Source organism: Platalea leucorodia (assembly GCF_965183815.1).
Source record: "Platalea leucorodia genome assembly, chromosome: 14".
NCBI lineage: Eukaryota > Metazoa > Chordata > Aves > Pelecaniformes > Threskiornithidae > Platalea > Platalea leucorodia.
The window spans coordinates 12,369,613-12,395,560 of record NC_138836.1 but is presented as its reverse complement, the minus strand read 5'-3'; the positions used below and the strand labels follow the sequence as shown (position 1 = coordinate 12,395,560).

The 25,948-nt window shown below is 50.1% G+C and overlaps 2 protein-coding genes across 3 annotated transcripts in view; one reads left to right on the top strand and one right to left on the bottom strand.

Annotated features, from left to right (window-relative positions):
- Positions 1 to 10,796, top strand: part of NDEL1 (nudE neurodevelopment protein 1 like 1) — a 30,123-nt gene extending 19,327 nt beyond the window's left edge. For both annotated transcript variants that reach the window (XM_082326831.1, XM_082326832.1), the window contains exons 8-9: positions 659 to 810; positions 9,139 to 10,796. In XM_082326831.1, coding sequence (XP_082182957.1) covers positions 659 to 810; positions 9,139 to 9,226 — 240 coding nt within the window. In that variant the 3' untranslated portion in view covers positions 9,227 to 10,796. The remainder of the gene's footprint in view (positions 1 to 658; positions 811 to 9,138) is intronic.
- Positions 10,797 to 11,947: 1,151 nt separating this feature from the next.
- Positions 11,948 to 25,948, bottom strand: part of MYH10 (myosin heavy chain 10) — a 105,718-nt gene continuing 91,717 nt past the window's right edge. The window contains exons 29-41 of the mRNA XM_082326730.1: positions 25,133 to 25,237; positions 23,938 to 24,090; positions 23,348 to 23,596; positions 22,581 to 22,793; positions 21,059 to 21,271; positions 19,629 to 19,790; positions 18,046 to 18,174; positions 16,709 to 16,797; positions 16,336 to 16,459; positions 16,020 to 16,228; positions 15,034 to 15,142; positions 14,482 to 14,654; positions 11,948 to 13,633 (exon numbers count right to left, since the gene is read on the bottom strand). Coding sequence (XP_082182856.1) covers positions 13,489 to 13,633; positions 14,482 to 14,654; positions 15,034 to 15,142; positions 16,020 to 16,228; positions 16,336 to 16,459; positions 16,709 to 16,797; positions 18,046 to 18,174; positions 19,629 to 19,790; positions 21,059 to 21,271; positions 22,581 to 22,793; positions 23,348 to 23,596; positions 23,938 to 24,090; positions 25,133 to 25,237 — 2,073 coding nt within the window. The 3' untranslated portion in view covers positions 11,948 to 13,488. The remainder of the gene's footprint in view (positions 13,634 to 14,481; positions 14,655 to 15,033; positions 15,143 to 16,019; positions 16,229 to 16,335; positions 16,460 to 16,708; positions 16,798 to 18,045; positions 18,175 to 19,628; positions 19,791 to 21,058; positions 21,272 to 22,580; positions 22,794 to 23,347; positions 23,597 to 23,937; positions 24,091 to 25,132; positions 25,238 to 25,948) is intronic.

The following is a 25,948-nucleotide window of genomic DNA, read 5'->3' as shown; positions in this document are numbered from 1 at the left end:
TGCTGCCTTTGATTCCTCCTTCTGATGCTGTGGCTGCAGCACCTCTTGTTCTGAAGCATATCAGTGGGGCTTAGGAAACTGGCAAGGTTTTGCAGGCCGAGATTAAGAAAGAAATGCTAGAAGGCATTGTCCTGGGGAAAAATCCAACTTTCCAAATACACAGTCCCTCCCAAAACGTGAGGATTCTGCTTTAGGGTCTGTCTTAGTCCTCTGATTAGCTTATGCCAGCCCCACTCCAGCTGCTGAAGCAAGAGGTTTTGGTAACTTCTGCTAAGTATTGGCTTCCTTATTTTTAGGTAATTAAATTTTTAGGTAATTAAATTTTTAGGTAATTAAATTTTTAAGTAATTTTTTTAGGTAATTTTAGGTGATTAGGTACCTTTTTTTTAGGTAATATGTTCCGAAATCCAAGCCCTAATGGAACAGAGTCGTGCCTGGCAGTCTGCATCAGCATCTCGTTGTGTGGGTTTCCTTTGGGGCTGGGTGACAGAGAAAATGACAGCTTTGTTCCCATTTAGTTCAGTTTTTGCCAAAGGTGATCACACTGGGGTCCTGATCATGGGGGTCTTGGGGTCATGAAAAAGCCTGAACTCCAGCAGTAAAACACTTCTTTTAATGATATTACTTTTTTGACATTATTTTTTCTTCCCTTTCACAGGCCTTAGAATCCAAATTAGCTGCTTGCAGAAATTTTGCAAAGGACCAGGCATCTCGGAAATCCTACATTTCAGGGAATGTTAACAGCGGCATGATGAACAGCAACGGCACAAAGTACCCTCACCCGGGGCACACTTCTTTCTTTGACAAAGGGTAAGTTGGGATATATTTTTGCCCTAAAGGGGAGTGCGTTTCAGGATGCTACTTGGAGCAGAAGTTTTTCTTAGCTTGTTTTTAGCCCACCACAGCTTTCATCCTATAGGACAAATAACTTGTGGAGCCAAAGTCTCAAGGGGACGGGGAAGGTGACAGTGCTGATTTCTGTAAAGCAAAGAGAAAGGCAAGCGTGATTGTCTCTTAGCTGGTAGGATGTCAGTGCCTGTTCTGTCCCCCTGCTGCCTAATCTCTTGGCAGCTGCATATCAGGTAATGATGCAAAGACCCCAGGCAGCAAACCCGCTAGTGAAGTCAACGTGCCCTTTTGAAAGGATCTCAAGTAAGTAGTGGTGGAGTTGCCATAGCTACTGGTGCGCTTGTGCGTGGGGAAGTACATTAACTGCAAATCTGGAGATTCCCTTGGTAGGAACAGCTGAGTGCAGGCAGCAAATGCTCACTTGGAGGGTGGTGCCCTGTTTGCTCTACTTCCCCCTCTATTAGGGGAAAAGAAAACCTCATTAACAGCATAATTCTGGCTGACTGAGGGGGCAGCTGCCTCCATGCTGGCTCTGCTGTGCGTCAGCCCGGAAGCCAGAAACTGCTTTCACAGGAAAAACTACCCCGTGTGTCTCCCATGACTCGCCTGTGGTCAGAGCTTCCTCTCGGATACTGGGAAGTGGTTCAGCAGGAGGATTTTGCCACAGTCCCTCACAGCGCAGGGCCCAGTGGTTGTATCAGCAGCCCTGAGGAGCGGGGTGAAAAGCACAATGCTCTTCCAGTGTTAGCACGGTGGTATTGTGAGCTTTGCTCGGTGTCACTGGGCAAAACACCCTCCGTGTTGCCTGCATGATGGTAGTCTTCCATGCTAAACCTCAAGCCAGAGCAATTTAATGCTCATATTCAGCACATCCTTAATCCAGAATTTAGTTTTGAGAATTAAATGAGCTGTTACCAACCTAAAGAGTGCCATACACAGAGCAGACAAGCTGAGCTTCCTACAGTCATCCTTGTTTGAGCTGAATCGTGTTGCTATGTGGGTAGCAGGGCAAGTTGCATCTTAGAAACTGGCATTCAGGGTTTTTAGAGCCACTGTTGTTTGCTGCTTTTGGAAAGGAAGAGTTTGGAGACTTAAAGTCAGTGTCATGTGCAAATCGGACAGACTTGTGGGTTGTCTGCATACTGCAAGGCTGACAGGGGTCCATGCATCGCTGCAGCAGTGCTCACACTTGCAGTGCACAGGCTGGATTTCAGGTGCAAGCTGTCAGGGCAGTTGCTAGGGAGAGATTATAGCTGTTCTTAGGAGGCAGCATGGCTATATTGAGTTGTGGTGTGACGAATAAGCTGATTGCTATGTGGGGTGGGGGTCACTTTTAATTATCCAGATTGTCATCACACTTGTTATCTGGGCTGGCTGCCTGGAGTTAGGAGCAGGCTGTAGCTGAAAAAAGGCTTAGAAACCAGCCTCCTGATAGATAACTCCTACAGCAGAGTTGGAGGATGTTAGTGGGCCAGATAAGGGGGTGGAAATGACTGATGTGCTTATCTGCAAGTTGTCAGAGATCCCTGCATGGCCCTGCTGTCCTGTCCCTCTGCTCTGCACCCCCGAATGCTGCTCACCTCCCCTTACCTCCGCTCCCGCTCCGCCTTCCTGCCCCTGTGGAGGTCTGTGCACGCTGGGGGTGACGTCAGTGTCTGTGCTGTGTACACATCTCCACGGCTGCTACATAAAACCTGTATAATTTTGTCTGCACATGTAAGCTAAACCAAGCTGTTACCTAAATGAGGTCAGCCTCATCGTGCCCGCACGCTGTGGCGGCAGCAGCCGAGCTCCCGGCAGTGCTGGCACATGTCACCAGCCGCCGTCGGATCCAGAGCGTGGGCGCGAGGGGCTGAGTCGAGGCATGTCCTTTCTTCTCCCCTCTCCTCCTCTCTCTCCAGACCCTGTACTCTCCTCCCTGCCCCTAATTGTTGCTGGAGCTTGAAACAGCCACGTGTGATTGTAGATCCAATGCAATCTGCACCTGCTGCCTAAAGAACAGCCAGTTGTTGGGTGGTGGGATTGGGACAGAGGCAGTCGGCCACACCATTACAGTTCCATTTGCTTTCCTTCTTCTGCCATTCTGTTGGTTAAAATGTTTGACGAGTCTCTGTCTCCCATCAAACACTTGCTCGTTGCTTGCTGAGCGGAGCTGAGCAGGCAGCCGAAGACAGAGGTAGGCAGGAGCTGGCTGGGGAGCAGAGGTAGGAGAAATTACCTGCGCATCCCTTTAGGGGCAGCCTGGAGGACAGCTGGGCTTGCACTGAAGCTTTGCTGGAGAATTGGAAGAGTCAGGACGTATCTACTGGTTTGTTTTTTGTTTGTTTGTTTTTTAAAGCTCAACAAAGTCTGAAGTAAGATCAGTTTCCTGCAGACTTGTTCCTTGAGGAACATAATGTTTCTGTCTAGATGCCAGGGCATGGCAGAACAGCACCTGAGGATGTTCTCAGATAGATACTCATTTTTTGCTGTTGTAATTGTTCTTAATCGGTTATTAACTTCGATCCAGTTGAAGAACAAAATGGCTCTGACCTTGATGGGCTCCACAGAGGCCTGGCACTCGAACAGCAGAGCTGAGACAGCATGTGAGCCAACACTGGGCGTTTGTTCCTTGGGGCATTAACTCCTTGTTCACTGCTCCCCTGCCCCCCTTCCTGCTTTCTTGAATGTCAAAGTCCTTTTCGCTGATGTTTACTCTTAGGTTATTTTTGTGAATCTGTTGGCAACAAACTTTTTGGCAAGCAGAGCCCACTTCTAGCAGTCCCATGAAGCACGTAGGTATATTTACGTGGTGGACACTGTTGGCCACAACCCTGATTGTAATACATCAGGCTGTGAAATCAGGGTCGTCTTTCTGTTCTCTAATCCATCTTATAAAAAAGTTACCTACAGTTCCCTCTTGTCCAAGGAAACTCAGGTGCAGGTGAGTAATCCCACGTCCTGTAATGTGCTTTGCAATGCTCTAGGCTTCTGTCTGGGTCATGCGCTTGCAGCAGTGGAGTGTGGTGGGAGTGCTGGTTGTCGCTGAAATAGGCCCCCTCGCCTGCCTGTGCAGAGCAGAGTCTCGTTATGCAGAGGTCAGAGAGGTCTGGTGAGGTTTAGTTTAACACCTTTGCTTTGCCCCATTTCTTGCACCCAGGGTTATGCCCAAGAATGTCTTTATTGCGTGCATAACCTGTTTCAATTTTTCTCCACTAGGCGTGAAAAGGTCATATTCCCCACCTTGGTCATGGGTAAATGAATTCATTTGCAATGATAAGCTGCATGCATTTTAACTTGGTGCTTGGAGGTGCAGAGTTATGTTAACTGCATGACGTAGTTCTCTTAGCATTACAAACTAATAATCCATGATCAAAGCCTGAGGCTATAATCTCTCTCCTTACTTTAGATAGATAAACTTCTCTGGTGCTGTGGCCTGTTGCAACCATAAGATCGAGTGCTGCTTGCTTTCTTGATCTAATTAATATTTCTTCAAATACATGCATGTTTCCGATTGAATCGGTCACATCAGAGATACAGAATGAAGTATCGCTGCTGTTAATTTAGTTAATTTTGAAAGTTAGTTTGCCCTTTGGTCGAGTTTTTTCCTTCAAGCTATTGGCTTGCCGATGCTGGGTTGCCGTGGTTCTGACTAATGGGAAAGCAAACGGATGCGCCGGGAGCCAGCCAGGGTTACAGAGCAGAGGGAAAGGACAGCGTGGTCTGAAGCACATGGCTGGAGGCAGCGGTGCTCCTGCTCGGCGTTGCTGTCCCTGCCTGGCACAGCTGTGCCAGCTGGAAGCGCCTGGGGCGGCACGGTCGCGCCAGCTGCGCAGGTACCGGGGCCGTGGGCTCTGCAGGCGGGGATCCTGCGGCACAGGGGCTCAGGGCAGGCGCTGAGGCTCTCCCTTGTCCGCCTCTCGAGGGAGCGTGGAGAGTTCCCTGCAGTGTCCCTGCTAGCCTAATCTGCCACAGCCTTGTCCCCATCCTCCTCCTCACCTCTCCATGCTGGGTGTTCCTCTGCCTCCTCGTGCTGTTACTGCTGCTTGGGAGAGTAAGTGGCCTATTTCAAAGCACGGACCTGCCTGAAAACTTGCTTTTCCTCTTGCTTTTTTGTGGGGCCAGTCTCCAAGTATGCTTTGATGACATCCATTTACTCCTCAGGTTGGGCTGTTCAGCTACAGGGGAATCTTCTGAGGTTTTGTTGGATACTTAGAGTTGAGGGAGTCTTGGAGATAAGGTCCTAAGTACAAAATATAGCTTGAGATAAAGATTAATGAGTAAAAAAAGCAATCACGGGGCAGAGAGAGCGGTTGGAAACAGGCACAAAGTCCATACCACTGTAGGGACAGGCAGTCAGAAACATCCATCGGGAACCACTGCAGGGAATGTTTCCCGCAGGGGCTGGTGCTTTTGGCTCCCTCTGAAGCACCCCGCAGCCCCGTTCCTCAGGAAGCCCAGCGCGAGGGCGCGGCGCCGGCCCCGCAGAGCACGTGGGGTCAGGTCTGAGGGACGGGGAAACGAGGCAGAAGCAGGAGGCAAGTGATCTGGCTGGGATTAATCACTGCGAGCAGGTTTCTGGGCCGTTGGGCAGCGTCAGCTCCGTGCAGCAGCCCCGCACATGTGCCAGGCCCGGGCAGAGCGGCTGAAGGCTGGAGTGATGCGTGTGCTCCTCCGGCACTGTCTGAGACCTTGGAGACCGAGAACAAGGACTTCTCTTCCCAGCTCCCTTCTGGGAGGTTAGGCAGGAGTCGTCCAGCACATTTTATTTGTTATTTTTTACAGTTGCTCTGTTTAATGTATTTTATTTTCCTTTAACTCTGTTTCTAACTGCAGTCATGCTGATTTCTTTCCCTTTTTTTGTGCATTTTCATGTTACCAACAGAAATCCATGGCTGGGTAAGGCCACAGTAAGCTCAGCCATAATGCCAGCTTTCAGTATCCCCCCAGTTGCTGCTACTATTTGAAGCCTTTTCCTGTGCCCCACTTACCGAACTGGCTTTCAGCACATCACAGCTGCTGCTTTAGCTTTATTTCTGCACCAATGGCAAGTCTGGGCCGGCAGGATGCGATGAACGGTGCAGGTAACTGTCTCCAGGAGCTGATCCTGGGAGAAGCTGCCACAAACAAGCACTCTAGCTGCTTTCCTGCTCTCTTTTTTTTTAATTAGCAAACAATGGGAAAACCTCAAAAGGCTTCTAAATGGGGTTTCTATCTTTTCCATGTTCAGTGGAAAGCCTTCTCATGTCTCCCTTGTGCATCATAGTGCTGTGAGCACTCCGCATTTTGTGCGGATTAACCCTTGTAACACTTCATGCTTACGGCACTTGGCCTCTTGCTGCCCTGGCTCTGCGATGGGGCTTGGTCTCCTTTCTTGTTTCGGCCATCACTGGATTATTTGTGACACAGGTGACTCAGGTGGAGTCCTGTCATGTCTGTGTGGCATCTGTGCTGAGCATCTGATGGCTTCATGGCTTCTGGCCTTGTTCGTGTATCTCTGGGAGATGGAAGAGGGCACCCAAGCTGCTAAATATGCCTCTGAGCAGGAGCTGAGGAGGGTTAGAGACATGTCGCTTCATTTAAAAGGAGAAACTGCCTGCAGAGGCAGGTCTGTTGGATGGGGATGGCTGCAGGGAGGCGTTCTCTCCACAGGCAGAGCTTGGGTGGTGGAAACCCAGTTTGGGAGCAGTTGGTGCCCCAGCAATAGCAATATTTGAGAAGTTTGTACTGCTTGGCCCGTCCCTGGTGTAGTGCCATGTGCTGACGCCACGCGTTGGGTTTTGATTCAAATATGTCACGTCGGGAGGCAGGTTGGCAGCGGCACGGAGGTGCCTGGTGGCGGGGAACGCAGCTGGCTTGGTGCAGAGGGGAATAACGTGCCGAGGTTTGAGCGCTGCGGGGAGGTGGCCTTGTGCTGTGCTGCGGGGGATCGCTGGGTTGCAAGGACAGGCTGCCCGGGGAGCGGTGGCACTTGCTGTGGGCTTGAAAAGGATCAGTTGTCCCCCCGAGCCTGCCTGTCCCGCCGTGCTGCGCTGGAGGCGGCACGGCCAGGAGGTCCCGGTGGAGCCCGGTGCTTGTTCAGCCACGCCGCAGATGCGGCCGGGCCGCATCCCGCACGTGGCAGGGGCCAGGCGCCGTCCCGCAGCGTCCGTCCGTCGCAAAGAGCGGCTCTGAGTTTAGTGCAGGAAATGTGACAAATCCGTAGAGCCTGGCTTTAACGTGACTCATCAAACACGAGCACTTCCAGGCTGCTGATGGCGGACGTCACTGTTCTCTAACCCTTTCAAAAGGAAGCAAACGACCACATTTTAATCCTGTTTGGTCTTTTTTTTTTTTTTTCTTCCCCTTTTTTTTTTTTCCCCCTCTGTCCTACTTGGCAGAGGTGCTTTCTAGCTGATAACTAATTTGCAGAGTCATGTCGGGATCAGGTTGGCTTCATGTCCCTTCATCCAAATGCAAATACTGAAAGACATATGCCCCTAAGCCTCTTCCAGCAGCTTTTTATTGCGTGCAGCCAGGGAGGCACTTGCCTTTTGAAGCATATCAAAGCAACACTCAAATGGTAGTTGGAAGTTTCCAGATAACAGGGAGGAGGTGGGAAAGGTGCTTTCCCTGCTCTGACCCAGGCTGTGCTGGTGTGGATGTTCAACAGCAAGATGGGGAAAGGAAACAGCCCGGCTCCCTGCAGCAGTGAGCTGCGTTACCATGGGAATCTGTCCTTGCTAGCCAGTGTGGAGATTTTAGTTCTTCATCTGCTTTTCTGGAAGGATTTTGTAACTGCCTGGTGCAATGGCAGCAGCCTTCTGGGGTTGCTGGCAGGGTTTTTGCATCCCTGATCCAGAGGTGCAAGGTGAACACAGGCAGTGCAGGAGCCGTGCACTGTGTGAAAGGGAGCGTGGAACCTGCCCTGCTCCACCCTGGGACGCTGTCGTGAGCCGCCCGCCTCCGAGCTGCTGGCGCGTCGGTCCCTCAGGCAGCGATGGCTCCTCCGAGCACTTGAGCTGGGTGCAGCCTGAGACCCCAGAGCCGCCCGCTCCCGGGTTGCCTTTTTCCTCATCAGTAAAGCCCTCGCATTTCTTTTTCTTCTTGCTTTTGCTCACCAGCGAGCTGAGCAGCGAAGGCTGTCTCCTGAAGTGGAACTGCTCACAAACGCAGCTCTGCCAGGAGAGCTCGGACCCGCGTCTCCTGGGGTGCCGGTGGTTCAGCAGAGCAGGGGAAGTGCTGCAGAGGCACGGGGGAGCGGGCGGCATCGAGGCGGGGGCCTGTCCTGCCTTGCAGCGCGTGGGGGCTCTCCCCCACCCTCAGTATCACGAACCCATAAGCGCAGGGTGCTGGTGCTGGGACAACAGCAGGGGCGGACACGCTGTCCTGATACAGACGTAATCGCTTCTGCTTGTCACGGCTGGGGTGGCGATCAGCAGATGGGGAGCCTGGGCAGATGCTGTGTGCTGAGCCTAATTACAGAAGATCTGTCAAAGCCATAACAGAGTGAGTTAGAGATGGAAAAGCTGTCAGACCCACGTGCTCCTCTCCCAGCCCACCAGGAAGCCAGGTTCTCCACACCTTCACCTCTCCCAGCAGCCTGGGGAAGGAGGGAACCCATGGATCCTAGGGGTGTGGAGGCACCCCGATCCCCTGCTTGCACCCCAGCCAGGGGCAGCGTAGCGTAGAGGCCACTCTGCTGCGCTTTAACGCGCGCCTGCCCGCTCTCGCAGAGCCCATGCGCCGTTGCCGTCTGTGTGTCCATCCCCATTACTGGGCAGAGCTTGTGCGGCCACCCGTCAAGGACCTGGGGACACCGGTGGGGTCGGCCCCAGCCCTGCTGCACCCGCTGTGTGACGGTGCCTCAGCGCGGGGCTGTGCGGTGCTCGCAGCCATCTGCAACCGGCCGCTCCCGGGCAAACAGGCAGTGATCAGGAGGGACGGGGAGCTGGGCGTGGGGACCAAGCCTGCAGCACTGCCGGGCCCAGTGCCTTCAGCCGTGCAGACCAGACCTTGTGGCCCCAGTGGGCTCAGGGTCTGTGCAGGAGCCCCTCATCCTCCCGGGCTGGTCACCTCGGCCAGCACCTCTCTGCGCCGGGCAATGGGTTGAGCACCCACCTGCACCGGTCCCTGGCTGTGGGTGAGCACCCATCCTCGCAGCGGAAGGCGGGAACCCTGTCCCGATGATGCGTTGGCCCCGCAGCCAGTCAGGGTGACAGATGCAGTGAGGAGAGGGGTCTGTCTGCCAGCTGCCGGTGGTGGGGAGAGGTGAGCGGTGCCATCTCCTGGGGCTGCTCGTCACTTAACAGCTCTCTTGTTGCTTCTCAGGGCAGTAAACGGCTTTGATCAAGGTCCCCCCGGACTGGGAGCGTCCCGACCGTCCTCGGCGCCCGGCATGCTCCCCCTGAGCGTATGAGCCCACAGGAGGTCGTGTTCGGACTTGTGGATGCTTTTCTCAGCCCACCCAGAGAAGAACTGCTCCCGATTCCTCCCCATTCCCACCCCGCTGGAACACGACCTGCACCGTGCTGCCAGAGGAGACCCCGTGCTCACGGCCCTTCATGTCATGTTAATACAGTTTATTTTCTCCTGTTGCTGTAGCGGACGCTCTCTGACTCGGCCCCACGCCCTGGGCCGCGCAAGCTGAGGCACACAGTGCTCTGTTTCAGGGGATGGAGGAGTCCTGCTTGCCAAACCGCGGCCAGGCAGGCCTCGGCCCCGCGCTTCCTCTCTTCTTTAACTTAGGTTTGGCATGACACAAACGTTGGCCTCTCCTCTTCAAGGTTCCCCTTCTCCGCGCCTGCCTGCTCCGGCACCCTGCTGCTGAGGACATGCAGCTGCTCTCCCAGCGCGGCTCCGGTCTCTGGAAGGGGGCGCGGGGAGGCTGGGCCGGGGCACTTTGGACGTTTGCACCTGGGAGTCAGGTCCAGGTACGTGACTGAGTTACTGCGGCTTAATAAATTACTGCCAGGCAGGTGCGCGGCCGCCGCTGCTGCTGCGCGGCCGCCTCTGGCCTCGTGCTGGAGTGGGCAGGGGAGGATGAGGATGAGTGTGTCTGGCAGCCCTGCCTCCGTGCACAGCAGGGGCCAGGGCGGGAGGGACGGCAGCGCGCTGGGAGTGGCTGTCACCGCCTCGGCACGCATCAGTCGCAACATCAAAGGCCTTAGTGTGAGCAGGCAGGGCTGAGCGTCGCTGAAGCGGTCTCCCTCGGCGCTCCCGCACCCGCGGGGCGGTAACGTGTTTGGCCGCTGCCGTGCACTCATGGTAGCCCAGCTTCCCAGCCTTCATCGGACCCCGCGAGAGCGGTAGGGAGCCACTTGCCCCACTGGCTGCACCGCCCGTGACCCCCCTCCCAGGACCCCGCAACCATCGCAGCCACCTTCCCCTCTCTGTAATATAGGACTGGATTTTACAGCGTCACCTACAGGCTTCTGTGACAGTTTTGGGCGCCTGTGTACCTTGTGGGTCTTTGAAGCAACGTATTTGTGCGATTTCTCTGTCTATGTGCCTCAGAGTCGGTGGATTTTTTTAAAACGAACCAGCAAACCCAGGCGGGGTTTGATCTGTGGGTTTAGCGAGCGTTGGTCCCGGCCTGGTCCATCGCGTGCGGTTGGCTCCCAGCTCCAGGTTGGTTTAGTTACAAGCGCTGAGAAAAAAAACCCCTTGGCCCCAGCGGAAGGGGGGTTGGAGCCCCCCGTGCCCTTGGGCTCTGGATGGTCCTTTCCTGTGCATCCTCTGCTGCATTTGACTGTTTACATTTGTTTTATTGTACATAGGTTTGTAAACATGATCTCTTTGCCTAAGATCTTTGTACATAACTTGGGCTTTGTAGCTTTATTTATTCAAAATCTATATGGCATGTTTCAATAGGACAGCGTACCATACCACTGTGGCGACACAGATCATGATGTGGTTTAAAAAGAACAAACCCCTGAGAGTAATCTTCCAAAAATAAAGTTCTTTTAATGTGGAATCAGTGGATTTTGCAGAAACGGTGGCAGTGGCTGTGTTTTGTCAGGGCTCCCCTTCCCCTCGGGCACGGAGCGAGCGCCTCCCCGCCGCCGCGGGCCCCGACCTCCCGGGGCTCGGCTGGGGCCTGGGGTTGGAGATGTGACGGGGGAGCCTGGGGAGGGGCGGGAGGCCTCCAGCTGCAGCCCCCGGCGCTTTTTGCCCCCTGGGAGCCGCCGAAAGGGGGGGCCGGGGCCGGGCCGGGGCCGCGCCTGCCCGCTGGGCTCGGCCGCCTTCCGCCCCGCAGCGCTCGCCGCTGCCTCTCGCCGGGCTCAGCCCCAGCCCCGCGGAGCCGCGCCAGGGGCAGCCGGACCCGGGGACCCGGACCCGCTCCCGAGCGGCCGGCGCTGCCCGAGCCCCGCCGGGGCGCTCCGCTCCCGCCCCGTCGGGGCCACGCAGCCCCGAGCCCGGCTCCTGCCGGGAGCCTCCGCCCTGCCCCCCCCGTTAACCCCGGGACAGTGACGGGCCCCGCACGGCGCCTGGGCCGCCCGCCCCGGCTGCGTGCCCGCCCTGGCAGGGCCGGGAAAGGCCCTTCGCACCGCCCGGGCCCAGCGGCGGGGGAGCAGCAGCCGCAGCGCGGACGGCGGGGCTGGGGCGAAGGCGGCCGGGCCCGAGCCGGGCTCCAGGAGCTGGCGCCTGGGTCCCCGCGGCAGAGGGCGGCGCCCGGGGCAGCAGCGCCCGCGCCTCCGCTGCCCCCGCGGCTCCCGGCCGTGCGCCCTTCCCTCCTCACAGCCTTAACCCGGGCCTCTTCCCCCCCTCCCCTCCCGGGTGCCGCGGGCCCTGCTCTCTGTGCAGAGGCAGCAAAGAGCCTTCACCCAGCCCCAGGGCAGCGGCACCGCCAGCTCTGCTCCGGGGCTGAGGCGCGGAGCGGGCACTGCACCCCCGGGGAGCCCACGGGGGCCGGCGAGGGCTCAGACCAGAGCCTGATCGAGGCAGAACCGGGGCTGGGCCTCTGCCACCCCCCGACATCGGACTGCACAAGGTGGCGGAGCTCCCCCTGCCCGTGAGTTCACAGGCTCCGTCCCGGGCCAGGCCCGTTTTGCTGTATTTAGGTCAAAATAGAAGAAAAAAAGCCAAAGAACAACCCAAACAAACGGAACAGTAAGAAGGGAGAAGGCAGCGTCCAGTCATATTCTCGTTTATTAAGGTCTATGCCAGCCTCAGGAGACAGCTCTTCTGTAAGTAAACAGAGCAGGCGGCCGCATCTATAATGAATAAATTTATTGTCTTACAAAAATCATTGTCTAGAAATATGGGTATACAAGAAAACAAGATATTTGCAGTCAGATGCCTGGTGGTCAACAGCCAGTTTGATTAAAAATATCCAAACACACACAACAAAACCTTTGCGACAGATGTTAAAGCTTTTAACCCAAACAAGAACTCCGTGGTTTCTGAGCATGTGGCAGAGGAAGTTTCCTAGTTAACACTGATTCATTGTCACTAATCTCAATAATACCACTTGGACTAGAGAGGTACATGATATGAAGCACAGTCAAAATTAATACATTAAATCATTGTTATATAGGCAAATTATATATGTAACATTGTCTTAGTACTGTAGTGTCTAAGGCACTTTCTGTAATGTCAGTTTTTCAGCTATTTAAACAAAAAGAACACTAACTACTCGCTGTAATACTGTTCAAAATAAAAAAACAACCAACAACAACAACAACAAAAAAAAAAGGATTCACATCCACTGGCATGTTAACGCGTAGGCAGGCAACATCCATCGCTGACCCGCGCAGCGCCCGGCCCACGCTAGCGGCCCCGCATCCCAGGGCGGCTGCTCGGCTCCACCTCCTGAAGACGAACTCCCTCAGCCATAACTTAATAAATTAATTTTGCCTGCGTTGTATGTTTATTTTCCACTGGTGTTCACATTATCCTAGCCTTAATATATACACGGACCCGCTGGGCATGGTGAGAGCAGGGCTCCACCCACGCGGACGCGCTGTACAGATGGGGAGCGGTGACGCTGTTCCGTTTGCCTGTACTGCAGGAACGCGAACTGAGGAAGCGGGTGCCGAGAACACTTCAAAATGGTATTGCAGGTTAAAAATGGACGCTACTCCTTCCTCCCTACCTTTCCCTCTAACGCTTCCCAAGGCCTTTTCACAGTTCGCTCGCTGATTGTGTGCTGATCACGACAATTAGGAGAAAAGAAAGATGCGGGTGCGGTTTGGTCTTCAGTGATCCAAGAGGCTCAACGCAGCCGAGGGCCGCCCGAGCAGAGAAGAAATGAAGGATGTTGTCTGTACAAAGCATGCATAGTCATGACAATGGGTCTGTCCCAACCACCTACCCTCTGGGAATGAAGTTTCTGGATCGATTTAAAAAAAAAAAAAAAAAAAGTTTCATCCTTCACATGATGCTTTATAAAATGGCTTTACAATGAGTATCTGGAAAAGAGATGCACTGAACAGAGACGATCCCATTTTGTTTACTATATATAAAAAAGCAGTTGTACCTATATCTGAAGCAGGGTACAGTATGGTGAGGCTGGAGAGCCTTAAGACATAGTTGACCTACGATAAGTAACCTTGTAGCATGCCGACGTTGCGTAAGGCAGATTTAGGGCCACAAGGCAGTCCGGTGGTCAGGAAAGTCCTCCTCCTTCTGCCGACTGTTGTGTAAAAGGTCTCTGCATGCAAACGGTGTGACGGGGCTCTACTCGGCAGGAGCCGGCTGCGCTTCGTTCACGTCGCTGCCTTTGCTCTCTGCGTCGTCGTCCGAGAGCTCCAGGGAGGCCCCTTCAATGTGCAGCTGGCGTCTCCCGGATCGACTCGAGGAGAAGGTGATGGGGCCCCCCCTCCTGCGAACAACAAGCAGCCAGCGATCGCTGACGGGCCCCGTCTCGCTCGCGGCCCCGGGGAGCCCGCCCTGCTGCGCCGCGGGGGCACGCGGCAGCTCAGCTCCAGGCCGCCCACGGGGCAAATTTCACACCAAGGGGTCAACACGCCGTGCTCAAACACGTTCTGGTACTCTGGTATCCCTGCATGGTTTATACCGTCACCTTAATCTGGCAAGTCCCAAGCAACTTAAAATATTGCCTCCGTACAAGCACCAAGCACAGGCCGAGTACTAAACAGAGTGGGTTCTCTAAAAAAAAATATCAACTGCTCGTTCGTTAAGCGCTGCCCTGCGCCCTCCTGCCATTGCTACAGGCCCGCCAGCTCAGCCGCTCTCCCTGGCGAGATGGTTTTAGTTCTGCACCAGCCTCACCTTTGCTGACTCCCATCTGTCCTTGCTGCAGACCTCGATCTCACAGACCTGCTCTCAAGGCAAGGGTGGAAACGCTCCCACCAGGGCGGGCCAGCAAGAGAGGGACTGGTACCAGCCACTGGAAAAGCACGGCCGAGCCATCTCCTGTCAGCTTTACCCACGGCTGGACTGAGCCGGCAACCCCAGGGAACCTGCCAACGCAAGCTCCAGAGCGCTCAGGCTCAGAGCTGTCGGGAACATCCCTGTGCTCTGGCAGCTTCCCTGCCATCGCCACCAGCCTCGGCCAGCGGCTCCCAGCAGGCTCCAGTTTGACCCAACCCCCAACGCTGGCAGCTCTGCTCCTGCAGCGCCACAGCCGGACGCTCCCATTATGGAGCCGGTTCGTGGCCACGCAAGGGCTTGGATAAACCCCTGCCCGCCGCTACGGGCACCACTTACCTTAGCCTGTTTTTCAGGGTGCTGACCTCCCGGCTCAGGCCCTCGTTAGCCTCCGTGGCATCGTCCAGCTCACGCTGAAGTTTACGTCGGGAAGCATTTGCACGTGTGGCTTCCTCTTCGGCCTCCTCCAGCTGGCGTTTGAGCTGCTTCATTCTGGCATTGGCCTTTTCCATCTAAAATACAAACCCAGGTCATCAAAATCAAACTTGGCAGCCACCACCCCCGCTTTGGGAGGTCAGAGAGGTCAGTTACACCCCATCCTCCCCGGCTGGAGATGAACCCTCCGCCTCCCTGCAGGCTCCAGCGTGGACTCCTGGAGACGCTGCAGAGCTCCTGGGTCAGGGCTGCCAGGGCAGATACCAGAGCATCACACCAGAGCTCGCAGCGAGGCTTTGACTGCTGGGAGCTACTGCAGTGGTTTAGTGATCAAGACGGGGGGTTCCCGCACATGTTTTCATTAAAATGCTCTTTAAGAAGCCCTTTCTACTCCAAGTATTGTTTTATTTGCCTTTTCGGAGAAACAGGCCTCAAAAGCTAAGCCCCTCCACCTACCTGCTCCTTGTACTGGTCTGCGTGTCGACGCTCATCTTCCACCTGCATGAAGACTTCTTTCAATTTCTTCTCTGTACGACGCACCAATTTGTTAGCAGCCGCTCTTTCCCTGGAATAATCAAAAGCCATAATTTGTCCCAGTACTCGAAGGCTAGGAACACACGGTCTGTCCTGTCCAGAAGGCTCGTGTCTCCCTGTGTCACTGATACTTGAGTCCTCTTAACATACCTGCCACCACCGACAGAACTTGGTTGTAATATGCTGGAGACTGGCTGGGATGCAGCTTTGAAATAGTGAAGTATTAGGACTGGAGCGATATGGGGATGGTGTGCATGGTGAAGAGAGGGGCAGGGAGGTGCTTCTTCACAATGAGATTCAACAGAGCAGCTTTAAAGTTATGGCTAACCAGTAACAGGGTCCTCCCACAGAGCCAAAAGCACAGAAGGATGGGAGCTGGCGATAGACAGCCCACCTTCAGCCTTTCTGGGAGGAACTAGCCAAAAAAAAAAAAAAATATTGGAGGAGTGAGATGGAAAGGACAGGCAAGGAGCACTCACTGGAGAAAACAGACTTCTGCAGAGCACAGAATTCATCTCGACTAACTAAAGGTGTCAGGCCTAAGCTGTTCCGCTTGCTTCTTCTAACCCAAGAGACCAGGTGTCTCAAGGGGATGTTTCATCTTGTCTCAAGCTCCTGCAGCACCTTGCGGATCCTGGGACTAACAGCATATTCTCCTGGTTAACTTCAGGAGTTAACTCAGCCATTTCAGTTACGGAGCAAACAGATTCTGAAAACTTCCCACCCCAGTCGCTTTACAGCTGCCTTGTTAAAGTATGTCCCTTAAACAGCAGGTTTTAGATAATAAACCCTAATGCCCGTGCTGTCAGCTTGCATCTCAGCCTACAAAAAAAAAAAAACTTAAGGCATGGAGATTTCGGACATTCACCTGACAGAGCAAACACAGGCAAACAGATTTTTTTCCTTACTTGGCTTCCTGCTCAAGCTGCTCCTCTAGCTGCACAATCTTGGCTTCTAGAGTCGAAATTGTTGCCTTGAACTTCGACTTCACAGATCCCTCCAGTTCCTGCAGCTTGGCTTTCAGCTCTTTGTTCTGCCTTTCCAGCTGCTGCCGTGCATTTTCACTCTTCTGGGCAGCACTCCGCTCCCCAGCTAGCTCAGAATTAAGCGTGTCAACCTTTCGGAGGAGAAGAACAGAAGATCATTTGGTGCTATTCAGAGCCTCCACTTAACTGCACACTGAAACACGGGTTGCCCCAACAGCATTGCCAACAACGGGTTCACCTGCAGCGTGGTCTTTCGGAAGCGCTCATTGAGAAGCTCCATGTTGCTCTGCTCTTCCTCGAGCTCTTCCTCCAACTGTGCAATACGAGCTTCCAGCCGGCGCTTCTCATCCAGCAGCGCTGACCTAGAAAGGAAGTATTTGGGTCAAGACATGTTGGGATCTGATACAAAGCAATCGGCTAGTTTGCTTCTGATACTTCAGGCATTGCAAATTGTCACGAGAAGCCACTGTGTCAGCAATTCTCTTCATAACAACAAGGAATTTTTATCACGAAGACAGATCAATACAGAATTTGCAAGCAGACTACAGAGAACTACAGCTTCTGGTGCCTTAAGTCCTTCAGATGCACAATTAATGCATTTGATGACTCACTTTCCTGAAGCACTGTTTGCAATCTCATCAGCCAACTCATCCCTCTCTTGCTCAGCATGACGACGGGCTCTTTCAGACGCAGCAAACTCCTGCGAAGGTTTAGGAAAAGATTCATTACAGCATTAGGAATCTCAGAACTTCTGCAAACAGTTTAGCCTTCTAATAACACTTCACAGCATCTCCCAGAAGTGATGAGGTCTTTAAAGGGATAAGCAGAAGCAACAGCTGTAGAAGCTAGCAGGACACATCATCTTGATGTTTCTCCCCCTGAACTGCCATATGACTGCAATGGATTTACTTCTCCCTGTCCCTGAAGTGTTCCTTGCACAAAGTTAAGGCAAAAAAACCCCCGAAGATCAGTAACATTCAAGCCCTAAACAGCAGGAGAAAACCATTCTCTCACATGCTCTCATAAATGCGTTCAGTGTAAAGTGGGCACTAAATTAAGTACATTTTTTTTTTTTTAGGTTGTTACAGAGTACATAGCATGAATGCAAGCAAAGCACAGAAAATAAAGGCTTCAGCACAAGAGTATAAACAGCACCGAATCTCATATTATAAAACTGTATTATGTGGTAGAAACACCCAAGCATTTGCTAATAAGGACAATTAAACGTCTGACAAGTTTGAAGTCCACAAAAGAACGACATGGAGAAGCTCTAGTGAGTTGCAGGTTATCTATAAAGGCTCAAACAGTAAGTGCAGTGAAACCTAAGCGATTGCTTCAAACTCGGGTCTGCAGCTGGTACAGGACAAAGAAGAGGCAGCCTCTCACACAAGGCAGTTCTGCTGACACTTGACCTTGTGGCAGACCAAAGAGATAACGGGAGGTCAGCGACACATAGCCAGACTTGGAGCTCTTAGGTGAATTGCCAGCAATGAGGGAACACACGCCCAGAAGTGAAAGGGATGAGGACCTAAGACAGCAGTGACAAACCTCCACAGACTGAAATGGTCCACTGAGGTACTGGAGAGATGGGTTAGGTTTTTATATATTCCCAATAATCAGTTCTAGTACTGACGCCGTGCACTGCACCTTCCAGAGACTCTTGAACCACCCTGCAAATTTTAGTGAGGCCTCAGATCTGTTTAAGCAGTACTAAAGCCTTCCTGCTACCCGGGCAGAGAAATGAAGTCCAGACCACTGGAGTGACTCCTACAAAGCTTTAAGGAGCTCACTGATGACCCGGGGCAGGGGGGAAGACAAGGGTCTCCAGGTCCCATTTCTCTGTTCAACTCACTAGATCGCTTTTTACTTTTTTTTTTTTTTTTTTAAACCTCTCTGATCTTCCCCTTACTCTAGCAAGAAAAACACATGTCTTGGATTTCAATCTCACCTCTTGGAGCTGGAGTATTTCTGCTTCAAGACCTTTGAGCTTCTTTTCACTCTCTTTGGACTGGGCAAAGATCTCATCTCTGGATGCACGGGCTTCTTCCAGCTCCCGCTGGTAGTCTTTCATTTGAGCCTGCAGTTGGAAAGCAGGGGAAAGAGAGAGCCATGATGCATTAGGACAACCACAAGATCTATTAGTAGCTCATTTTGGCCCTTAAGAGGTAAGACCTTCCTCCCAAAGTGGCTTCATTCCACTTAAATATGTTTTCAGTTCTTATTTTCATATTAAAACTTCATTTTCTCATCTTTCCACCACTCATTCCTTGTCAGAAATATCCCATTAGAAGACTTCACTTCATTTACCAGTATATTTTTGTAGGAAAAAACCTCTAGTAAAGAGCTACTCAATTACATTTATTATGAAACTTGTGGAGAGGTAATGCTCTTGGAATTGACTTGGAAAAAAAAAATATCTATTTACTTAAATTGACTGATAAAACCTACTACAAGTATGCAAGGTAAGAAAGTTCTCAGCGTAGAAGTAACACAATTCACCACTTGGCACATATGATGGAGAAGCAAAACTTCTCCTTCCCTTAGGACACTTAACACAGACTGAGATCTTAATTCACATGAGTGTGACTGGAGATGCTAAAAGAGTAACAAAGTTGGAGAAACTGCATTGAAGTTGTACTTGCACCTTTAGCATACCAGCAGTCATGAGAGCGCTTATTTCAGGTGTATGGAAGCGTACGGCACTCGGGTAGGAACTCTCTGGCTGTCCTGTCCTCTTGGACTAGAGGAACGAGGTACTGCTCAGTACCAGCATTTCTTGCTTTAACCTATGTTCCTTTCTCATTCAGCACCTGGACTCAGTCCCAGAATTGCCCTCACTCAGTTGAGGCAGGATTTGAAGTAGGATGGCCAAGGAATAGAGTGGACAGGGCAGAAAAGCAATTTAATTTGCCGTATGCTTTACATGGCCTCGCCGTGGCCTCATCCTCCTGCAGCACTGGGCCATAGCACTGAAAATCTTTGGCAAAAACTGAACTCTACTAAACACTGAATATTTTTCTGGGAATGGGAAATAAATCCTTGACACAAGTACTGGGTTTTTCTTGCCAAACCAAAAAGAATGGGCATCTTGGAGGTTTTTCAGAGCAACTAAAATTTACTCCTCCTTTTTCTTTGGAGCATTTTTGGCTGGAAATGCCTTAAAAAGTTCAATTTGAGGAAGCAGCAGTCAGCAAGAGCTGAGCTCAAATCAGTAAATTCAAAGATACAAACAAACATAAATTTAAAAAATGCAATACTTGGTAAATCCTTATGCAAAGTGTTGAAACAAAGAGAGAGATGACTATTGAATAGAAGTATGTGGGGGACAATCTTAACTTCTTACCAACAAAAGGATGAGAGGAGTTTTGAGCAGGTGATAAAGTTCAGGCCAGCTACTCTATGACATATGTCAGCATAGTCAAGCCTGATATTCTTCTTGCCTTCAAGCTATGAGTGTATTTAATGAAAAGCAGCACCCTGGACAGACTGCCACCGGGACAGAAAGCAGCTCGGTTGATTAGCTGTGCCTACCTGCAGCTTACGGAGCTGTTTGATTGCTTCATCTCGAGCCTTGTTTGCAGCTTCTATCTGACCTTCCAGGTCTTTCAGATCCATCTCCATTTTCTTCTTGGCTGCCACAGCAAGAGCCCTCTGTTTGCGCTCATCTTCCAGTTCTGCCTCCAGCTCTCGCACCTGTGAAATCAAGGCATTTAACAGGCTCCGTTCCAGGAATGGAGCAAACACAAAATCCCAGCAAAATGGCTGGTGACTCCAAAAGGCCTTTGAAGAGCAGAATTAACGTTACTCAATTGGAAAAGACTACAGAATGCAAGCTCCATGGGAAGACACTGCAGATGGCAAAAACAAATCCACAAATTGGAAGCAGAGATCCCTGAACTGACAAAAGAGAAACCAAAGACAATAACTCAGTGTCTGAAGCATTTCCATTTCATCTGTTCAGCTACTTAGGGATCAGCTTCTTGCCCAACACATCTATTCACATTCAGGTATCACTCTAGGGCAGATGTCACTAATTCTGATTGAATCACTAAGACGAAAATAAGTAGAATCACCTCATTTTCTCAAGAAAAAAAATGCAATCAATTCCCTTTGAAACAGCTGTGCTACCAGCATTTATACACCAACAACTTTTTTCAAAACAAAACGGAAAAGTATCTAAGCAGCAAGCCAACGTGAACTAAGCCAGACTTATGCAAAATAAAACTGAGCCAGAAATGCCACAGGTTACCAACATGAAAGAATATATTTTGTTTTGAAGCAAGCCTCCCTCCTCATGCTAGGTCAAGACCTCTTCTTCAGTGCAAGTTAATAGCGATTTTGCATTGCAGTGAACTTCAAAAGCCCTCCAGGCCACGTTTATTTCTAAGAGATCTCTATATTGGTGATTCTCAGTAATTGTACACTTTTGTTTTCCTGTGATAAATCTTGAAATATTGGGTAATTTCTCCTCAACGTTTAATGTTAATTTAGAACCATCTTCTCTTACAAGCATGAAATTTTAAAGGCATTTCTTGAGTCTCTTTTGATCTGCTTTGTGTTACTAGAATTCTCAAGTCTAGCAAATTTGGAATCTGCCACGATTTTCATTTAGGAAACTGTTCACTTACAGTCTTTCAGTCTATCTTGACATCCATGGATTTGTTCCTGTACATCAAACAGGATGGGCTTGAAAGTCCAAATAACATACCCCTGTCCTTGAAATACACCCACACACAAGCAGAGGTTTGGCTGTTGCTATGTTGAGTGTTTTTGGAGGACCAGCAGCAGCAGACTGACACTAACAGTTGCCAGTCCTTAACAAGCCCTATTCGATTGTTTGTAAAGATCAGTGCTTGGGATTTCTATAGGATGGGATCTTTAAGCAAAGAGTTTTATTTTTCTGGTATTGGCAAAAGATCCTCACACCCTTCCCACTATGAAGTACAGTAAAATAGACATACTTGTTTAACCAGCATCCTCTTTTTCTCTTCGTTCTGTTCATCTCTGGCTTGCAGATCTCTCTCAAACTGGGCTTTCATAGCTTGCATGTTCACTTCCAAACGAAGCTTAGCATCTTCTGTGGCCTGCAGTTCATCTTCCAGTTCCTCAAGCTGAGTCCTCATCTCTTCAACCTGTTGCTCTAAAGTCCTCTTTGACTTCTCCAGTTCATGGACCTGAGCCACAAACATTAATCAGATCCTCTCCTTCAGGTACCTCACATCAGCAGTTACTAACAGCAAAATGAGACATTATATGAACTCAGTACTCTACATTTTGTGATGCTCTGAATTGGACAATGAATCCGAACAGGCAGAGCAGCATCTCTAAGTCTGTCTTAGAAAACCCAACAAAGATCTATGCAGATGATTGGAGAGATGAGCTGTGCAATGTCACAGAGAAAAAGTAGTAGAGACACAAGCTCTTAAATCTAGCACAGGTGCCATTAGTCATTTGGCCACCAACTTCTGCTCTCCATGTCTTCACATCTTTTGAAGAGGCCTGATGTTAATAAAGACCACCCCTTGTTTCTGAGCATTAAGTCCTCCAGAATTTAAGCTTATAAATCAGCTTCGAAAAGTTGTATTTTGGTGTCAAACATACTTGGGGCCAGGGCCAACTGCATGAGATTCAACAAGGCTCAGTGCCGGGTCCTGCACTTGGGTCACAACAACCCCATGCAACGCTACAGGCTGGGGGAGGAGCGGCTGGGAGCTGCCTGGTGGAAAAGGACCTGGGGGTGTTGGTTAACAGCTGCCTGAACATGAGCCAGCAGTGTGTCCAGGTGGCCAAGAGGGCCAATGGCATCCTGGCCTGTATCAAGAACAGTGTGGCCAGCAGGACCAGGGAGGTGATAGTGCCCCTGTACTCGGCACTGGTGAGGCCGCACCTCAAGTACTGTGTTCAGTTTTGGGCCCCTCACTACAAGAAGGACATCGAGGTGCTGGAGTGTGGCCAGAGAAGGGCAACGAAGCTGGTGAAGGGTCTGGAGCACAAGGCTTATGAGGAGCAGCTGAGGGAACTGGGGTTGTTTAGCCTGGAGAAGAGGAGGCTGAGGGGAGACCTTATTGCTCTCTACAGCTGCCTGAAAGGAGGTTGTAGCGAGGTAGGGGTCAGTCTCTTCTCCCTAGTAACGAGTGATAGAACGAGAGGAAATGGCCTCAAGCTGCGCCAGGGGAGGTTTAGGTTGGATATTAGGAAAAACTTCTTCACTGAGAGGGTGGTCAAGCATTGGAACAGGCTGCCCAGGGAAGTGGTTGAGTCTCCATCCCTGGAGGTATTTAAAGAACGGATAGATACGGTGCTCGAAGACATGGTATAGATGCACTTGGCAGTGATAGGTTAACGGCTGGACTCGATGATCTTATTAAGGGTCTTTTCCAACCTCGACGATTCTATCATTCTATGATCTTCTCCAGCCAGGAAGTTCTCCTGTGTTATTCCCTATGCAGTATATAATAAGGCAGGGTGTGGAAACATACTTACATTTTTGCCCACATCATCTTTAGAGCTCATTAAGTCTTCCATATCTGCACGCAACTGTTTATTTTGTCTTTCAAATTCTTCCTTAGCTTCCAGGGCTTCTTCCAAAGCCCGAGCCAGAGACAGTGCTTTGGTTTCCTTCTCCCTTGCTTCTGCTTCAGCACGATCTCTTTCCTCCGCATATCTGGCAGAAATGTTCTTTTCTTCTGCCAGCATCTGAACATAAGAAATAATTAATCCATCTCCTAAGTTCTATAATCAGGTCCTTCCTGCCTCAGGTCTTTTAGTCAATGAAGGGGTTAATGCTCTAAGTTTAACTGGCCTTCAGAAGCTGGCTCTCAATCTTGATCAAAGCACTAGTAAGAGAACAGCTACAGCTACTCAGGGATGAGATGAGGAAAGCAAGCTCCTAATCAAGACTGAATAAGTTTTATATTATTTTCATCTTTCACTCTTCACATCCTTTCTTAGTCTGTCTTGAGGGATTACAATAATACTCTTAATTTTTTGTTCCAATATAATTTCCTTTTTGCATATAAAGAGCTTATTACTTGCTCGAACAAGACTCAAAGCTGACATTTAGCTCACTGAAATTACAGGTGACAAGTTACTCTTAAAGGCCAAGCTGCTCACAAAAGATTTATCAATAACCACAGTAGGTGGTAGGCAGACCCTTCTTTATACAAGGCTCATTTATGCAGGCCACAATAGAAATAAGATGCCATTTAAAAAAATCATAGAAAGCAGCAAGATGACGGCAACTAGACTACCTGATCAAACTTCTTCTGCTTTTTCTCCAAGTTAGAAACAATCTGGCGCTGATGATCTAGATCTACCATCAAGTCATCCAGCTCTTGCTGTAGGCGATTCTTTGTCTTTTCCAGTTTGTCATAAGCCATTGCCTTCTCCTCTAGGCGTTGGCTTAAGGACTCCATGTCCTTCAATAATTTCTTCTTATTTTCCTCCAAGCCTTCAATGGTTCCCAAGTCATCATCTACCTTTTTCTTAGCATCAGCCAACTGAAATTTAGTAAAAGAAAATAACGTTTCTTAGTGCATCACGAGAAGGAAAGAAAGGCATCGGGTCCAAAATACAACACCAGAAACAGATGTTATTGCTAGCAAAAGTAACACAAAAATTGTGAGGTAGCAGGATACTAAGTAGGTGAAAGTCCTGCCCGTTGCAGTTAGTTGTACTAGTCATTATTGCAATGGAGAAGGACCACAGGAAATTTTGTTCCAAAATTTGGTCTAGCACATGTGCAAGTTACATGACATTTTTCCAAGAGGTGTGGGCCACCAATTCATCTCACCTGGAACGTGTAGGCCTTACACAAGTCCTGCCATTGACAACAGCTTACCTGCGCCTGCAAGGCGAGCATCTGTTTCTCCAAATTCTTTCTGGCCTCCTCTTCCTCTTCCTGCTGCTCTTGCAGGTTGTTCTTCTCCTCTTCCAGCTGCCTAATCCTACTGCTCAGGTTGAGCTTCTGGCGGGTTTCTTCCTGAAGCAGCTCCTGTCGCACAAACAGGTACATTCAAAGTTCAGTTTGGTTCACAGTGTGTTAGCTGCGGCCTTGGGCTACCACCCCCCGTTACTCTGTATGGAGCTACAGGTTTGATGATATTTCTCACAGCAGCAAGGACACACTTATGAAGACATCTGTAATTTGGGTTTTCAAAAAGGCAGTGCTCATTCATTTTGGGCACACTTAAACCTTTATAAAGCATATTTCTGATCAAGGAATCCATGCCACTGTCTGTTCTAGAAGTCAATAGATGCTACTTTTCCATCTTCAAAGGGACGAGCACAGAAGTCACCTTCAAAATTTATTTTTCTCCTTTCAGACAAGCATGTCAAGTCCCTATTTTAAACCACCTGGGAAGAATATATAGCAGCAAATCCTGCAATGGCAGCATGCTTCCAAGTTTTGCTGCATCACTTATATATAAAGGTCAGTTTAAAGATAGCTGTAATTTGGCAGTGGAAACTTCTGTCATAACAGTAACTAATAAAAGGTGTAACCCCTCCATCCTGTTCCTCACAGACTTCTACAATTGTGATTAACATTATTCAAGTATTCACCATGAGCATTTTTACAGGGGAAAAAGAGTATATTTAAGTGATGAACACTATGCATAAAGCTGCATTATTTAACTCAAAAACAAACACTGGAAGTTTTAAGAACTTAAGCTGTCAGTAAAAGACAGGGTATTGTCCCTCATGCCCTTCATATACCCCAAGGGTCTTATTTACATTAACATTCTACTTGGAAAGGTTTTTTTGACTTATTTCTTAGTCTCTGTTGGAGATAAGTATTGAAAGAGAAACCGAAAGGCTACGGAATACCAAGTAGTGAACCTTAGATAATGAAAAATTGGCTCCACAAGGAGCTGAGCAGTCATACATTGCATTTCACTAGACTTCAATAAGAAATAACAGCTTCTACCCAAGGGACTTTCCAAACCATGAATGAAAGCGTATTTTCTGTTATGCAGTTAGCATTTCAATGAGGAACAAAGCTTCAGTGCAAAGTTCAAGCTTCACTGCACACACACCTGTGTATCCTGAAGCTGAGATTCCAAACTAGCCGCATCCTTGGCAAACTTAATGCCTTTCTTCTCTGCTTCCTCCAGGAGACTTGAGACATTATCCAACTCGTTCTGCAAAGCAAGCAGTCTAAAGGTAACAGCATGCAGCTGACTCACGGCAAAGCCTACATCCCACTGGGAGCTGGAACTGCAGAACAAAACCCCAACAAATTCCAGGCATGGCAAGACAACAACAGATCCAGGTACAGATACACAACAGGCCAGAAATACTGAAGTTTGGGTAGGAACTTGAAGTTGGATGTCGATCTTGAACTTAAGGGTATAATATCACAAGAGTTAGGCACGCTATTTAGCGGAGCATGTCCTTCCAATATCTGCATTCATACTTAAGTGCTATTTTTAATTACAGGACCATATATTTTGCAGGACCATTAGTTCAGGGATTATCAGGGTGGCAGCTGGGTTTAAAGCATCACTACAAGAGAAAAGGTTACTGCCAGGTGCCAGCTTTTGCTATTTTAGACTATGTTACTTGTATATACAGTGAGACTGCCCAAAAGCTTCCCCCAAGAAGAACTGGGCCATTCATTTTTTGAAGCACTTTAGCTTTATTTACCTAAAGTACTTGTTGCTGTGGCTTAAATGTCAGCCCTGACTGCATTTTGTCCATTTTCTCCATTTCCCAGAAGAACAGGCCTTTACTTGCAATCCCTACCGGTCAAACTCCCAACTTTGAAGCACAAAAGCAAACCTGTGGCCATTATCAATCCGTACATTTTTGCTCACGCCTACAAATGAGCTCAGTCCAGTCTACTCAATTCC